At 36.6% G+C, this 18997-nt stretch overlaps 1 protein-coding gene across 2 annotated transcripts in view; it reads right to left on the bottom strand.

The window, feature by feature from the left end:
- LOC135197972 (actin-binding protein WASF2-like) overlaps positions 1-18997 on the bottom strand; it is a 39745-nt gene that overhangs the window by 11589 nt on the left and 9159 nt on the right. Inside the window, exons 4-10 of one of the 2 annotated variants that reach the window (XM_064225284.1) lie at positions 15341-15494; positions 11395-11509; positions 11023-11052; positions 9325-9483; positions 7749-7850; positions 5861-6026; positions 5537-5721 (exon numbers count right to left, since the gene is read on the bottom strand). In XM_064225284.1, the coding sequence (XP_064081354.1) occupies positions 5537-5721; positions 5861-6026; positions 7749-7850; positions 9325-9483; positions 11023-11052; positions 11395-11509; positions 15341-15494 (911 nt within the window). The remainder of the gene's footprint in view (positions 1-5536; positions 5722-5860; positions 6027-7748; positions 7851-9324; positions 9484-11022; positions 11053-11394; positions 11510-15340; positions 15495-18997) is intronic. The other variant, XM_064225285.1, reaches the window with a different exon arrangement.

The following is an 18997-nucleotide window of genomic DNA, read 5'->3' on the forward strand; positions in this document are numbered from 1 at the left end:
TGAGAAGGGTGGCTTCATCTTCATAGAGGGAAGTCTGGTGGTATCCATAACAACTTCCAACAACCAAGCCTTTACTCTTCCACAACCTCTTTAGACAAACCCTACCAAGAGAACTTGTCCAAGTTTACAGTTTACCAAATGTGACAAGGAAAGTTATTCCAGTGGTACATGTACTGCGTTACCACTACTAATCATCTTCCATTTTGTTGACAAAAGAAAATAGAATGGGGATATCCAAAAATTACAGCTGGGCATAGTATATAACATAAAGGGTTGTGATATAAAAAAAAATAAATCCACAGCAGCTCATACATATATGAATTATTCTGTCAATTTCCTTTGTGAGTTTAACCCTTAATGGAAAGATTGCTCATCGGTAGTAAAATCAGCTTTGGGTTGTGGATGGATTGATCCTGTGGTTAAACAATATTAACCCTTACAAGCCAACTGGACATATTATACGTCGACTAAAATTGTCTGTCGGGTGCCAAGTGGATGTACGGACGTCGACGACAAAAAGTTTTTTTAAATATTCGCAAAAAATTTTAAATCACACGCCTTGAGGGATGCTGGGAGTTCATGGATCACGCTGTTGTTTTGTTTACAAGTGTTACCCAGGTGCGCATGCGCAAATTGCTTTCTTCTCGCACCAGAAAGCATCAGCGACGCATCTCAGAAATTCTTTTGTCACTTTGTTGTAATTTCTGCAGTTTTATATTAGTCGTTACATAGTTTTATATATGAAAATGTGCAATTTCATGTAGAATACAACAATAAACAACCCATGGTTGTAGCTTTCATCAGTTTGAAATATTTTCATATAAATCACGAACAGTGCCAAAATTTCAACCTTCGGTCAACTTTGACTCGACCGAAATGGTCGGAAAAACGTAATTGTAAGCTAAAACTCTTACATTCTAGTAATATTCAATCATTTACCTTCATTGTGCAACAAATTGGAAGTCTCAAGCACAATATTACGATTTATGGTGAATTTTTGGAAAAAAAAAAAAAAAAAAAAAAAAAAAAAAAAAAAAAAAAAAAAAAAAAAAAAAAACTTTTTCCTTACGTCTGCGCGTGGTAACTTGGCCGAAAATCTCAGAAATTCGTTCGTCACATTGTTGTAATGTTTGCACCGTTTTATATTAGCCATCACAGAGTGTTATATATAAAAATGTGTGCAATTTCATGTAAAATACAACAAAAAACAACCTATGGTTGTAGCTTTTATCAGTTTTGAAATATTTTCATATAAATCACGATGTGCCAAAATTTCAACCTTTGGTCAACTTTGATCGACCGAAATGGTAGAAAAACGCAATTGTAAGCTAAAACTTTAACTTCTAGTAACATTCAATCATATACCTTCATTTTGCAACAAACGGGAAGTCTCTAGCACAATATTTAGATTTATGGCGAATTTTTGAAAAAACCTTTTCCTTACCTCCGCTCGCGGTAACTCGGCTGAAAATCTCAGAATTTCTTTAGTCACCTTGTAATTTTCGAACAGTTTTCTATTAGGCGTTACATAATGTGTTATACATGAAAATGTGCGCAATTTCATGTAAAATACAACAAAAAATAACTCATGGTTGTAGCATTAATCAGTTTTGAAATATTTTTATATAAATAACGATAAGTGCCAAAATTTAAACCTACGGTTAATATTGACTTTGACCAAAATGGTCAAAAAATGCAATTGTAAGCTAAAACTCTTACATTCTAGTAACATTCAATCATTTACGTTCATTTTGCAACAAACAGGAAGTCTCTAGCACAATATTTCGATTTATGGTGAATTTTTGAAAAAACTTTTTCCTTACCTCTGCGCGCAGTAACTCGGCTGAAAATCTCAGAATTTCTTTAGTCACCTTGTCGTAATTTTCACACGGTTTTCTATAAGGCGTTACATAAAGTGTTACACGTGAAAATGTGCGCAATTTCATGTAGAATACAACAAAAAATAACTCATGGTTGTAGCTTTTATCAGTTTTGAAATATTTTCATATAAACAACGATATAGAAAAAATTCGACCTTCGGTCAACTTTAACTCGACCGTAATGGTCAAAAACTGCAATTGTAAGGTAAAACACTTACAGTCTAGTAATATTCAATCAATTACCTTCATTTTGCAACAAATGGGAAGTCTCTAGCACAATATTTTGATTTATGGTGAATTAAAAAAAAAAAAAAAAAAAAAAAAAAAAAAAAAAAAAATTTATGTCCGCTCATTATGAATTCATGCATCATTTTGTGATAATATTTTCTGTGTTGCTTTGATCGTTTCACAATTTGTTATATGCCAAAATCATCGCAATTTAGTGTACAACAAAAAAATTAACTCATTAGCTTTACCGTCTTCCTCACAGCTCGATTTGTATACAATTATATATGAAATTTTTTTTGCGCTGTCATATATTCCAATATTTATATATGATAATGAACTCATCTTAAAAACTAAGCGTGCTGTGATTTAAAAAAAAAAAAACTTTTTCTGCTTTGGCGATAACTCCCAAAACTTTGGTAAATAGAGGCTCGGTGTTTAAGGGTTAAGAGCCATCAATTTCAAAAGAACTAGGTGGGAAAGAGATGCCAATACTTTCATAGCCCATAAATATGAAATTTTTTTTAATCAATTTCTATTTTTCATAGCTAACAAGCCTGATGTCTTAACAATAGGATAACTTTCCAAGCTCCAGCTGGTAACCGGTTCACACAATCAAAGACTGTAAAGAAAGGAATCCGTGAGATCTGGCAACTCCTGCGCGTACAAGGTGATAGCTGGTCAGAGACCACGCACCAGACCGTGTGACGCTTTTCTTTCCTCCAACCCAGGACATATAATAAAAGAGAGAGAGGGGCGGCTAGAGGTAGTAGTAAAACGTTATGACCTGTTTGCTATGAAAAATACAAATTTATTAAAAATTTGTCATTCGTCCACATGCGGAACAATAGGATAGACTAAACCGACTGGGAGTTAACCCACCTGACCACCCTTACTAGAAGAATGAGTTCTAAAGAAGGTGGCTCCATGCCTGTGAGAAGCTAGATAAACTGATATCTAACAACTCAGCCATCTGGGTTGAAACACAACGATATATGAGCAGATTCATTGCATCTAGGGAGCCAAAGAAAATTCTGACTGTTCATTAACAAGCCATATAGCCACAGGGGTTTGTTACCACTCCTCACTTCCCCTTGCTACAGAGAGAGAGGAGAATTTACTACTGAATAGAGGGTTTGATTATTTCAACAACATAATGCAAAACAACCATCAGTATGACTACCTTTACTCACCTGTATCAGACCAGTCCAGCATATGATGTGACTATTCCTCAACATGCCCATAGGAAGAAGAAAGGACCAAAGAGAAAGAAAGAGACCAGCCAGCTCACTCATTCTCTCTTCCACACAATCATCATAGGTAAGATACAAAGTTACCCCGTGAAGGGCACTGGGTGAATTACGCAATTTGTTGGGCAGCCACCACAGGACCCAAGGAAAACGTGTCCAAAGACCTGGGGGCAATATCTCTTAGGTAAAAAGAAGTGAAAGTGAATTGACACAACCAGGTACCAGCATTCAAAATCCTATGAACAGCAAAATTTTTCTTAAATGCCAGAGAGGAACTTATAACTCTGACGTCATGTGCTCTAGCATACACAGACGCAACAACAGAACCATCAAGAGACGAGTAAGCCTGCTTGATCGCTCACAGATCCAGAAAGAAATGGTGTTCTTGGAAACCTCTTTTCTGGACCGACCAGTGCTAACAAAAAGCCTACGACACCTAGGTCTTAGATGACGAGTCCTTTTAAGATAGCAATGTAGGGCTCTGTCAGGACATAGCAAGCGCTCTTGTGGGTCTTGTCTACAAAGTCCTTCAGAGATAGGGAAAAAAAAAAAAAAAAAAAAAAAAAAAAAAAAAAAAAAAAAAAAAAAAAAAGGCGCGCAAATCTATCGTCATACACCGAGGTATTCTGGGTCTTGGCCATAAAATCCGGGACAAACTTGAAGGTCACAGACCCCCAACCCCTGGTATGTTTCACATCATAACTTAAGCCATGAAGCTCCCCAACCCTTTCCGAAGAAGCCAAGGCCAACAAGAAAACTGTTTTCAGTGTCAAATCCCTGTCTGATGATCAACGCAAGGGCTTGAATGGAGCTCGAGTTAGACTTCTCAGGACAAGCAAAACATCCCACACTGGAGGCTTGAGTTCCCTTGGAAAACAGGTCTGCTTGAAAACTTTGAACAACAAGATTTCCTAGGATAAAGAGTTGTCCATGCCTTTCAGACGTAACACCAAACCTAATGCTGCAGACACAGAAAGGCATTTCTCATCCCTGAGAAAGATTAAAAAAATCTGCTATACGCTGAAGAGAGGTTTTGAGTGGAGAGAAATCGCGTCAACGACACCAATCACTGTAGACTACCCATTTCCCCTGGTAAACTGCTGAAGAGGACTTCCCGAGGTAGCTGGACATACGTCCCACTGCCCCGAGAAAAACCTCTCGCTCAGAGGAGAAACTTCATAGTCTCCATCCGTGAAGAGACAGGGATTCTCCCGACTGGTGAAACCTTTCGACATGAGGCTGGTAAAGAAGCTGCCGCCATGGGGGACTCACTCCTGAAACCTCTGACAGAAGGGACAGAAGGTCAGGGAACCATTCCGCTTGCGGCCACAAAAGAGCTACCTAAGTCATCCTGAGATTTCAAGAACTCATTACCTTATTCAGAACTTGACGGATCAGGCAAAACGGAGGGAAGGCGTACACCTCTGAGGTTATCCCAAGGGTGCTGGAAGGCATCCTCAACTATGAGCCAGAAGATTTGGAACCACTAAATGGCAATTTTTACACTGGCTAAAATCACGTGTATGGGCGTCTCAGGACTTCAGTTCTGCTTCTGACTTGAAGGGAGTATGTACTGCGTCTCTCTCTCACACGCCATCTTTTTGTAAATTTGCTCATAAATATACCAATGGGTTGCTGTTGGTTTTTGTTCATGTCTTTTACGATAGTGTCAGTTGTAGATGTAATTTTGCAAAGAAAAGTGCTAAGAAATTTTATAAAAAAACAAGTACAAATAAAAAAAGTTACTGAATCTTCTTTCTTGGTAATTTTACGTAAATATTTTTCAACAAATATGCTAAGAATCTATTATTGATTTTATTTTATGTTTTGATATTGTGTGAGCTATAATAATAATTTTACAAAATAAAACTATTTATTGGAATAAACATATAAGTTGGTAAAATTTGCGATTCTCTTGTAAAAGAGGCCCCACAAGGGTTTGTAAATAGTAATTTTCAAGTTCTCCTGGAAGGCAAGGAAAATTTTTTTTTCTTTCATCATGTGCATTTGCGTATCTTCCTCTTTCTATTGATGTTTTTTTTTCGTGAATTTCCCGACCTCAAATTTTGCCGGCATGGGGTACTGCATATCTATATATTACCCCCGGGTCCAAGGGTTAAGAGCTAAACCTTAAATTCACATAAAAACCTTAAACTACAAATCAAAGACACAAATACAAACTTGAGGTGGTGGTGGTGGGGGCGGTAATAATTCACGACCCTGTGAAGGACCACGGGATCGAGTTGGTGTACCACTATGTGATCCTCCAGGTGGTGTAGGTGTATTGTTGTCACTTGGTGGAGCTGGAGGAGGCTGAAGAGGTCGATTAGAAGGACGCTGTGCTGCATTTCGAATAGGTGTGCTACCTGTGAATATAGATTTAAAGGGTAAGTATTACTGCAATATTAAAAGAAATAAATATAATACAGTACTGTACAACAAGTAACATTGCACAAGCAATCAAGATGCATATCTCATAGGAAAAGTACGATTTGATTTCATTACCCTGTGAACCAGCCCCATCAGGGGTATAGGGAGGAGGAGGATAACCAGGGTATTGGTCTTGGTATGGCGGTGGATACCCTTGCGCATCAACAGATGAAACTGGCTGACCAATATCATGAGTTGGAGAGTAAGCATGTGGGTGTACACTATTGCCACAGATTGCTTCCTGTAAAGAATCAAAAATAAAAAACACTTCCTTCAGTCTTTTTTATCTTGAAGCAGCAGCTCCGAACAAATTATTTAGGCTATGGGTTCCATGGCTTGATCTGGCAGTAAATCTACAAAACAATGACACTTACATTCTTTAGTCTATGCATTTAAAAACTTTGTGGTGGTATATTTCCCATATGTGAAGTACACACAAATTACTGCATATAATTCTGTTGTGAAAACAGAAGCACAGTTTGGAAAGAAAATTCATCTGTTTTTCTGGTGATATGGCAAAAAGTTCTTATGCCAGATATATGTTTAGAACTATCAGTATAAACTGACCAATGTGAACCTATATGTCTGACAAGTTTCAAACTTAGACTGTATGTAATGATAGCTATAAGAAATAATAGTAGATAGGGTAACGTAAAAACAGAGAGAGAGAATAATCAAAGTACAGTGAAAATAATGAGAGAGAGAGAGAGAGAGAGAGAGAGAGAGAGATAGGAGAGAGAGAGAGAGAGAGAGAGAGAGAGAGAGAGAGAGAGAGAGAAATTGAGCTTTAGTGTGAGAGCCAGAATTTGATCAACAAAACCTTAGTCACAGGAAGTTGGACCATAACACCATCACGAGTAAAATCTTAAGACAGCCATGAAATCTTTGACCTGTTACCTCGCACCAAACTTACTCAGCTTCTATCGATAATGGAGCTCCACCTCCAGAAGTAGGTATTATCATGTTAAATTATTAACTCTGCCTGGAAGAGGAGGAATTAACATGTTAACCCCACTTAAAAGGTGATGGGGAAAGATAAGGGAAAGACCACTCCATGAATCAAGAATCCAGTTGGGCGGAGAACCAGAACCTACACCGCCTAAGGAGGTTGGGCTGAATTTGAACAGAGGGTGGCTGAATTTCAGAACGACAGAAGAAGACAGAGAGGACCGGCAGCCATTGTACAGTAAAGAAGCAAGAACTATGCCGGTGGTCCAACACAGTCTTTAACTTTATAAACTTTATAGTTGTAACTTGTATTCTTTGCAACAGTAAAGAAAGAAACTAAGCTGTTCGTCTCATTCAAACTTCTCCTGAAAAACTAAGACTACTAATCCAGAACTAACATTGAGAAGAAGCATCAAGTTAAACATAGAACCAGACTGCAGAACAATCATCAAGAAGAAAGAAGCAGGTAAGAGAACATATACTCGAACACATTACCTTAAAAAGGGCACAACATAAAATTGGAGATATTGCAGTGTCTTGTTTACATTGGAATTTAAAAAAAGATGTGGATTTATGAAGTCTAAGATGAATGTTACATTTAATTCTGGTATACTGCCAATAAACTATGCATTCTATAAAATCTGACTTTTATTTTGTACTTACTCAATCACTTAATCATAATCCTTACTTTTTTAATCCTCTGCATGACTAAAGGTGCCAATGCCAATGACTACATGAGAAGTGAAGGTGAGCCTTCATAAGGCCTTAATTCACAAGCTGATGTATGTATCCATGATATTTTGAATACCTTACTCTACTTGCTAACTTTGCTGGGTTGTCTCTCAACTGTACGCTTTAATTAATTTTACTTTACATATATATATTTACAAGTATTTAAAAGACAAATAAAAAAAATCTACTTGTAATCCTTTCACAATATCAAACTAGAACAAAATTTCAACAGCCAAACTACCCTATTCCCTGATGAAGCAAGAAAAAAACAAGTTTCTCTTACCCCAGCATATGCATTGCCATGATGGCCTCGAAGCTCTATGCTGTTGGGTCGAAGAGGTCTACCGTCTGCAGGATTAATTCCAACTGGCTGATCACAAATACCCTGAAAAAGGAAAAGTGACAATGAATCAAGTCTATATTCAAGAGGGAATAGAAATACTTAACAAGTTTGGATACAGACCAGACAATAAAACTAACTGTTGATGTGCATTACAAATTATGAAAACTTACCACTGGTAACTAAACTGTATACTCACTGATGCCAACAGATGCTCAAGATAAAAGCATGCTGCCAGTAAAAAACATTTTTGCTTTTATGAAAAATGTGAAAGAGCTCCTGCTGGTTTATGTTTGGGTTGCATTCACAAAATTTCAATTGCCAGATTATCACTACTATGATACCACTGCCATACGGGTTAAAGGGGCCCACTATTGCTATAAGGTCAACATTATAATGGGGCTTTATGGTACTGGCATGATGCTATTAATTAAAGTGATAGCATACCAATATTCTTTAAAAATTTAAAGGTACAGTTTTTATCTTTCCCATTCTTGATTTAGAGGAATAACGATTATTATATGTGATAGTAAGGCTATAGCAGGCCTATACAGTGTTCCCCCTGTAATCGCGGGGGATGGGTACCAGATCCCCGCCCCCCCTCAAAAAAAAAGCTACAACCCATGAATAGTTGAAACCCCTATAATAAAAACACTTAAAACTGCCTATTTTGTTAGTTAAAACTCAAGAGAAACACACTAAAAATAATAACTTTCCTTTTTTAATAGTTTTATCACAAAAAGTGCATTTTTTATTAAAAAAGAAAGAAAAAAAAATTGTGGATACTGCTCAGAAAATAAGTAGATGAATTTTCCATGAATAACGGGGATATATGTTTCAGAGAGAAATCCATGAATACGAGAGTCCACAAATACGGGGGTTCACTGTGTTTACAAGGGGAAGAGAGAAGGGATAATTTTATTTGGCTACTACAAACAAAATCTGAATATCTTTAAATACAGGTATGTGAAGTGAAGGCAGTTTATGTCACAACTTGGGGCGGAGTAACTGTACTATTACAAGCGCAAGGAAATAAAAGATATATAAGGGTTGATCTGGAATCAAATTATGGCAATGTGACAACCTTGATACGGACAGAGAGAGAGATTAAATTTGGTTTGTGATGCTGAACATTTTTGGAGCAGGTTCCTCACTGCACTGCCATTAAAGTTTGGAGGACCTGGGTATCACAGAATTGTGTTAATCAGTTCTGCACTCCTGTACTGCTTCTTGCTCGGTTTCTCCAGGCTGCTTTAAGACGAATGCAGTGCAAGACAATGCTGAGGGTGTTGGCAGCTACAATGATTATGTATGTTTGACACTTACTACACAGCAAACATTTCACTGAATCTTAATATATATACATTGTGCAAATATATTAGCATGGCAATACTGCAACCATAAGCAGCCAGAAAAATTATTTCTGTAAATCTCAGGAGACAAGAAGTGTAAAAAATAACATAAAATGCTATTTATCTAAAAAGTATATAGCTACTATACAACTACAAACAGTACTAACCTCATTGATTTGATTCATAGGTGGTCTGTACTGACCCTCTTTTCCTATGTATTCACCCTGGGCAATAGCCATTTGCTTGTGCCTTTCCCTAGTGTTGCCAGCTTGACGAGGCATTTTCCTAGTTTTGCTATTACGGCCATCACTTTTAGGTTTACTAGGCTGTTTAAAAAAATACACATGGCATTATACAAAGTTTTCTCTGTTTCAAGTAAAGCAATCCATCAATACGACAAACATTTTTATTGCAACAGTTAAGGAACAATCTTTAATTGAGCAAAAAGAATCATTATCAATAAAGAATACAATTTTCACTACTCAAAATGTTTGTTATTACAATGTTTATCATGACAAAATATATGTAAGCAGTTAGATCCTTAGGTCATACAGTAGTAACTTAATGAGATGCAATGTTAATTACAATGCAATATCTTTCAATCTTATTATTATATTTATCTAGAGCAAAAATAAATGATGTGTAATTATGCATCTAATGTGGTTATGAATAACTCTACCACCAATATATAACTTTATTGAGACCGGCTTTTTGTTCCAATACCATCCACAAGTCCTATGTAGTTGCCTTTACTGAATGAAAAACTGCAACAAAAAAAATGACAGGATTTGAATCATGTGAATATCAGAGAATAAACTGGCAACTATTACTTCATGATAACAAACAAATAATTGTATATAAAATCAGACTAGAACAAAAATGACAAGCCTTCCAAGATTTTTACTTTCACCAAGAGTAACTACAACAACTATTTTATAAAACCTACTTCAGAATAATGAACATTTTATGCAACTGAATTAGTAATACCCACTGACTGGCTTTTCAAGTAATAACCTTACCATTCAGAGTAATGAACATTTGATGCAACTGTATCAATAATACCCACTGACTGGCTTCTCAAGTAATAATCTTCCCACATGATGACAACAAAGTTAAAAAATTACTACCAATTGAAAAGCATATTTACACATCATTTTAAGGCCAAAATAATTTTTTTGAGTGTACTGTAGTCTCTTCACCAAGAACACCAAAAGCAAGGCACTATCAATGATCTAATTTGAAAAGAAAGAAAACTGATTAGCGGTCAATGAATATGAAAACAACAGTATCCCAAAATGGCATTTATCACCATAAATGAGGAATTTCAATGTTACTTTAAGAAGATAAAAGAGGCAAATTTCTGATTCACATGAGGTGGTTCAAGAGATGAGTGACCACAGAGTGGTGGTGGGGCAGTGTGTCAGTCACGGTAGGTCTCTCCCACACCATCCAGTTCACTGTGACCACACGATTACCCACACACACAAACAAAAACCCTTCGGGCTCACAATGTCCAACTAAATATGTGTGTCTGAGTGTGTGTGTTCACACTGAATAACAAAGTGCATGTAAGTGTACATGTATGTTCATACTGAATAACACAGTAAGTATGAGTTTGTGTGTGAGTGTGTGCAAGCGCGCACTGATAAAAACAAGGCCAATCAGCATGAAAGTGAAAGTAAAGTTGAGGTTAAATGAAATACCCTACAAGTATCTGATAAATAGCACAAGTATGAGAGACATAAAACCACCTTGCAGGCAATGTAAAAGATTCGTCACCCTCAGCACATGAGAGAATACATATACTTGTACATAAACAGAGCCCATAGGGTTACTCATGCACCCACTTTGACAGACACACTTGCCTCATTTCGATGGTCCCCTGCGTGTGCATGCTAAAAATGAAAATATATAATGGAGGTATGAATATAAAATCAAATTTTATCATTTTGTTGTGACTGATCTGGTACAATAACTGGAACAAAAATCAATCTACTAGCAAATCATAAGTACCAAAACATTAGGCCTAATTGTAATAAAAATATGAATGCTTTATAACTATGATGACAAATGCATGCAGAACATCTTCAAAATACACGTCTATTAAAAAATAATTTACTTAATGCAATATCAGAAATCAAATTTAAATTTAGCAGCTTACATAGCATATAAGGTATGACAGCATGGGGAGAGAATGTGACATGGGACATTAGTTTTATTATTACTGGGGACCTCACCTTCTGCTTCTTATCATGTTTCAACCTTTCAGTTTCCTGGGTCATCTCTTCTTTCCAAAGATTGAAGAAGTATGATGGGTCAGTGTAGAATTTAAGACCATCTTTACCATCGTCCCTGAAAGAAAATGGCTTGAAATTACCTGTCACTAATGGTCAAAAGGGAAGTAAATAACAAAATACGTCTCAAACCATAAAATTACATGACTTCAAAGTAAACACTGTGATTATTAATTATACACAAGTAGACTTCTGTAAACTAAACAAAATATTACATCTAGAGATGATGCTCATAACTATGGCAGAATCCATGATAAAGTATGTATAATTTGCTTGAATTATGGTACCATTACTAAAAACAGAGCTCCATCCCAATAAAGTTTGTGTGGACATCAGCATGTTACTTCCTCAGTGCTTTTTCGCTATAAGAAAACTTTGTATTCCATTAGGACACTGACAATTACAAACCTTCAATCCTTGTACCATCTTGCCACCTGAAGTATGTTGCTATTCTTGAATCAACAGTGATGATATCCACTCAGTACACAGACAGCATTTTAAAACACCAAGTGAAAGACTTACAAGAATATCAGACATTGCCTACTGAGATTTTTCATAAAACATACTCAGGTGGTCTGCTCAGAGTAGATAAAAGTAGGATACATCATGTAATCTCTACAGATCTTTGAAATGAAATAAATGACCATGTGATTATTTACTCTTAACTGTCATTGAGGAATCACTTATGGCTGGTTTGTTCCATGGGTAATGTAACAGAAGGAACTGGCAACGTTCTCTGATCTTACTTATCTAGAGTTAATGGATATGTACCATGATAGTATTCAATTCAGAATACAGTGGGGCCTCGCTTAGTTGCGGATCAGTAATCACGGATTCAGTTAATCACAGGTTTTTCCTTGGACCACTTCTCAGTCTATATCGCTGGCTGGTATGAATCACAGCATCGCAGGCTTGTCCGTGGTAGGCTAAGCCTCGTCCGGTTCCATTACCAGCAAATGCATAAACAGATTCACATTATGATATTCACTGACAATAAAGGTAATAAAACCATTCTCACCTTATATATTATTGGCATATCTTAGTAATATATAGCCTATTCATGGAATAATTCCACATCATTGACATCAACTTGTAGTTGAGTGGCCAGCAGAAATGTAAACATTGAGTTACACTTCACAGTGACCTTTGTCAATCGTAACCTTTTCGAAATATTAATGGTAGTAGTGTAATTAAAGTAGTAATAACATTTAGGAAAACATTAATTTTCAATTCGAACTTCATTATTGTTTTGGTATAACATAATCAACTTCCCTGAACACTACAGTCATACAAACGATAATTGTCATAGATTATTGTATTGTTTGCGATCGGCGACAAAGCGTAAACGTAATAAAACCATTTTTACCTTATATATTATCGTCATATACTCATAATAAAACGCATATCTTATAGATTCTTGGCATATCTTCATAATAAAAAGCCTCTTCAAGGAATAATTCCTTGGGGAATACATTTTTCAAAAGACAAGAATACACTTTACAAGTTTACAGTATGCACTGATTACTTTATTTTGATGTGATTACATTAATATTACAGTATGGTACTGTAAGCAGTACAGTAACTATTTTTTATCATAAATGAATATTCATTCACAAAAAAAATACGCATGACCACCATGACGTCACCAAAACTACAATCTCGTTCGTACATACTACTTTTACACAATGTGATAGTGTTTACACCGTTCTACAAACTACCGATGTATTTTTACATAAGTATCCTCTAAACTCTGTCATAAATCACTTTACTTACTTTTTTGTGGAGCCCAAATACTACGTATATCCCGGAAAATTAATGAGATCACGAATTTTATCATAGAGCAAGATTCACAAATTACTGTTTTCATCTTTTTTTCATGACTAAATGCATTTTTAGGATAAACTTATTTACAATTTTTCAAATACTATGAATGTAAATAGCAAAATTCTCTCTCTCTCTCTCTCTCTCTCATCACTTACAGAAAAAACTATAATACTGATCTATTATTATCATAATAAAAGAACAAGATGGTCCCCGACATTTGTAGGTACATGTGTTGCCATATTCTTATTCTTTCTGTGATTTACGAAACTGTGGTTCGATACAAGTTTTATGGTTGAATCAATGATTATCACATATTATAACAGTATACAAGAGAATATCTTATCACTATCGATGTTTCATTTCTTATCACATTAAAAATATTTAAAATACAAATTTCATTATGTTATTCTCGAGCTAAGCTAGTCAACAGTTACTCTCGTCCTAAGCTGCTCTCTCAAGCTAGTCAACAGTTACTCTCGTCCTAAGCTGCTCTCTCAAGCTATTCAACAGTTACTCTCGTCCTAAGCTGCTCCTCAAGGTATTCAAGTCTCTCTCTCTCTCTCTCTATGAAATATGAATTACTGATTCATAATTGAATTACTGTATCATAATATCATAAACTATTATGTACAAAGTTAAAAATAATAATAATTCCATTAATAAATTATTTTCTTTTAGCAACTAAATTGCTTTCCAAAACAATTCTTTCGGTAATAAACGTCCATCAGCTGATTCTAAACGTAAACAAAAGATAAAAATAGATTTTTATTGCTGTATTTTGCTGTTTATACATTGATATTATAGTTGGGTGCTGTAATCATTACAGTAAATCGTGTTTTTTTATCATAAACAGATATGTTCATTCACGAAATAGATATACTATGTACTTTTAGTTTGGTGCAGCAGCCAAATAATGAAAATAGAAAGGAATTGTTAAGTAATATACTTTTATTTGCTGATCTGATGAAGGGGAAATTGAAGACAGGAAAGAATTTATAAAAGATTTGTGTCATTACAGACATATAACTTAAACACAAACAAAGGAGGCATAAAGTTAACAAGGGAGCCGTTTTGTTTTACGTTACTGAAGTGGTGTTCGCAGCGTTCTTTAAATTGTACCCATAAACGAGTTAATTACGTGGCATCCAAAAGCACTGATTCTTTTACTCTTATGGGAAAGAAGCCTAAACGTCAGATGAAGGTTATTATGAGTAATATATTAACGTGTTGTGAAGAAGGGAAGAGATGTTTCGCAGCGTGCTGCTGGTAACATTATCTTTATTCTTCTTCCGATTGCACTGCAAAATCGTCCCCATCTTTATCATAGATCGTTGGTGATTGATTACCCATATGATTTACATAATTTTGATATTTCTCTTACCTCTCTCCCTCTCTTTCCTTGTATGTATATATATATATATATATAAAAAAGGAGCCCGACGTCAGTATGTAATGGCGCATGAGTATGTAAGCTTCTAGCTGCAATCCATACGCTAGTAGGCTACATATGTACAGTAGTATGTATACTCCTTATATTTTTAAGGCTAATGTAAAATCTAATGTAAAATAACTTTGAAACTGTCTTGAATTTAGTTTAAGGTGAAGTTGAAGACATATATGGTGCTTGAACTAAAGTAGGCAGTTATAAACATTGGAATAGTGGTCTTGGGTGGGTTAATTATTAAAGTAGGCAGTTTTAAGCAATTTTTGAGGGGGGTACCAGGTTAACATGGGTATTTACTTATCACGGGGGGTTCTGGGCCCTATCCCCCGCGATTACCGAGGCCCTACTGTACTTGCTATAACTTCTGTAGCAATTGCCCCATTGATTTATGAGAATACTTACAACTTAAATTGGTTAATAAGAAGTTCTGCCTTACTTTTCTCATTTTCAACATCTGATCAAGATGTGAAAAGTGAAGATAACACATTCTACTATGCATTCTGCAAAATAGCACGAGGGAAGTTAACTGCAATTTTTGAGGACATGTTTACCGAGTGAAACTTAACTTTAAAAACCTTCCTGTCCCCCTTATCATTTTGCATACACCAGCTTTTAACTTACCTGTATGGATTCAACTCGTGTAAAGGTGGTGGTTGTTCACAAGTCTGGTATGTTTCTAACATTGGTGCTGGTACTGTGTCTCTTGAGACCACTTGCTGATCAAACAAGGTTGATGACTTGAATGCTTTTCGCATATGGATATCTTGCAACGAAACTGAAAAAATTCACAGAATGAGAATAAAACCATAAAATTTAAAATACTTCACTGTTAAAAGTATGCAATATACACAGAAACAATAATTACTAGTGAACATTCCTGTAATGACTACCCATTACTTCTATACCACCAAGAAGGGTGCAAATATTAAATAGTGATAATTTTTGTTAACAGATGAAACAGCAAAACAAATTTATAAAAACTACAAGACTACTTATGACACAGGTTAACTAACAGTATGAGTGTATCCCTTGATTATATGTTCTCATTCATCTCTTCCATGTATCCTCAACCTGTGCTTTCTGAATATTACAGTCTCCCTCATATGGTTAATGTTTGGTGAATGCTAGTCCAATCACTGAAGCTTGCTAACTGCCTAGTGGCAGGTTTTGTTTGTTTGTATGGTGTTTTTACGTTGCATGGAACCAGTAGTTATTTAGCACAAGACCAACGGCTTTACGTGACTTCCAAATCACTTTGAGAGTGAACTTCTATCACCAGAAATACAATTCTCTAACCACTCAGTGGAATGCCAGAGAATTGAACTCGTGGCCACCAAGGTGGCAGGCCAAGACCATACAGATCACACCACTGAGGCGCTCCTAGTGGCAAGTGGGTAAGGGGGTGGGGACTCAACAACTCATTTGGTAACAATCACTTTTTACTTTAGCAGGGAGACAGATAAAGTACTGGCTGATGGGATTTTAATGAGATCACTTGACCAAACAACTTTGAGGGTCCCCACCCATTATCTCAAAAATTTGTTCCCTCATAGTGAAAGGAGGTAAACATGTTTTTGGCACCAACGAGCACCTGACCTCAGCACCTGCGACACTAGAAGTTCCTCCTGAACGCAGATGTGCAATGGCCTAAATTTCATGTCCTTGCCCTGGGTATAATGTTATCCCCCTCACTAGTCAACTTGTATGCCAATTTGATAACCTTCATGACTATGATATTATGCTCGCAGGTACTAACCAACAGTTCTCAACATTCAGCTTAAAATGTCAAGTACAGAGTAGGTAGTACTATAAAACTTGCATGGAACATGGCAGTGCCTTGTCTTGATCCTAAACTATAGTCTAAAGAGGGAAGGTATCAGAAAAAGACTATTATCTATCACTGAGGAATTACAGGTTCTAAGTTTTTGCCAAAAACTCCAGAACAAAACTGAACCACTAGGAGAAACCGAAGGGGTATGAGACAAATCAAAAGCAGGTGGAGAAACATGTAGAGCAGCCTGGTTTATTGCCGATACAAAAGAAGCCGGTAAGGTTTGGTCATCCAAAGATGGCGTCACCACCTTCCTTTTGTATTGGCTTTTCTCATAGAACTTCTTCCACTGTTCCACCGACCAACCGCGACAAACAGAACATGGATTAGTAATCGTACATACGTTTTCCCTGCACCTACTACACGTTGGATGAGGATCCGTCGACACCGAAGTTAGGAACCTAGAACATGGAATGCCACTGACTCCTGGGCATTTCCTTTGTCTCCTCTTCGAAACGGTAGACGATCCCGATGTTGAGGCAAAATTCTCCATCATACCACTTATACACTCTTTCCTCAAACTGAGCACACTCAGAGAAAGAAAAGGTAATAAGAAATGAAAAATGAAATGGATAAAGAACGGGCAAACTGTAAAACCGGCTTTAAATCAGATAGACAGTAACATGTCTTATCTTAAAGGCGGTAGGAAAATAACTGGTGGGTCACAGGTAGCCGTGGGCATTCTGGGTATACATGCCCCGTGACCTGGTATAGATGCCAATAGTCCCTGGATCTCACAAGTGTAATTTTAATTCTACCGGTTTCCAGCTTGGTGCTAGTAAATCCTAATGTTAAGACCGAAGGTTTGTTCCGTATATGAACAAACAAGATTTACATCCTTACATCCTTTCAAGTACCATACAGGGTAAAATATCCTAATCTCTCTCCGGCAATGCTAATACTAGCGAGAAAACATTCTTGCGTGGAACTCCTTTGTCCACAGTTTCCCTCAGGGGTCTGTACAGTGCATGGTAAGATGGGTAAAAATATGAAAGATGCAAGTCACATCCCACTCCAGGGAACCTAGTAAAAGGGTGGGCATCACTGTTCCAAGCTACTGACACTGGAAGAACCAGAAAAGGTATGATGTTAATCCTTGCCAAAGAACAAATCTACTGAAAAGCAACAAGTTACCATAGTAGGCAGCATGGAACATGGTTTTGAAAGTGAACAAAGATTGACAGACAAATCCGTTCAGAAGAAAGAGGTAGATGACCAGTCTCCAGCCATGGTTACCTTTTCCATCAAGAAGAGATGACCAAAGAAGCCTTCACTGTCTTCACTTCCATTGTAAAGGTAAGACTTCAACCACCCTGGAGAGAGTAAGAAATAAACATGATAGGCCTATGAGTAAGGGGAGGGTGTCAATCCTTGAAGCAAAGTCTTTAATTGTTATGAAGGCCACAGACAATGCAAGGCTCCTCTTCTTCGTACAACTTGACCCATTCCCAAGGATGAACATTTCTGGGAACCTGATTGAACCTTGGAATAGGTCTAGCCATGAACTAACTCCTACACTGATTTACCTTCATTAATCATAAGGATAAGTAGATACTCAACTGAATAGCTCCAAGAACAGCCATACTGCAAGATACTCCTGTATGTCTGCATAGCAAGCTACCCAAGGTGAAAGTAATGCTGCTTACCAAGTGAGTCGATAGGTCCCTTACCCTCATATACACCAACTGCAGGTTTATTACTGTGTTACCAGACTTCAATGTGACCCTATTTGGCCAAAGGTAAATCCATATAAAAAACTGAGGTATATACTCCAGAAGGAACAAATTTATCTATAAGGGCTGAGAAAGCAAAAGAACTCAAACCAAATAATATGGAAGCTTAGAGATACGACGAGTTCCTTACATCCCTGTCAACATTTTGCCAAAATGCTGTGCTTCAACTTTACAATGTTCTGTCACATTTAACTTCAAGAATAGCCTCTTCAGACAAACCCTATAAAATTCTAGCATGACCTTCAACCACTTTATATATAATCTTTTTCATAGCATCTACCAGTTAGTTCAGACCCTTAGGGAAGATTCCTCATTTAACTGCAAGTTGAGCCACTACAGTGCATTTACTTTTCTAAGATCGCTGTGGTGTGGCTTGTACAAATATCATACGTTGCCAATTTTCATGTTATGGTAATCATATTATTATCATGGAGTCTACTGAAATAGTTTTCATTTCTTGAAATGTGGTTCTTTGTTTCCATCAGATATTTTGAATATATCTTATTTCGTACATTCTTTGTTAAAACCTCGGTTTCATTAACGAAAATGAAGATATGGCATATTTTTTCCCCGGCGATGGCATATCAGAGTTTAGGGGACCCATGATTTTTAAGAGGATTTAAAAGGTTATGGTCAATATCATTAAAGGATACTCGCTCTCGATCACCCACTGTGATAAGTATGAATGGACAGCACAAGTGACTTGCAAACACC

This window comes from Macrobrachium nipponense, chromosome 21, assembly GCF_015104395.2.
Source record: "Macrobrachium nipponense isolate FS-2020 chromosome 21, ASM1510439v2, whole genome shotgun sequence".
Lineage (NCBI taxonomy): Eukaryota > Metazoa > Arthropoda > Malacostraca > Decapoda > Palaemonidae > Macrobrachium > Macrobrachium nipponense.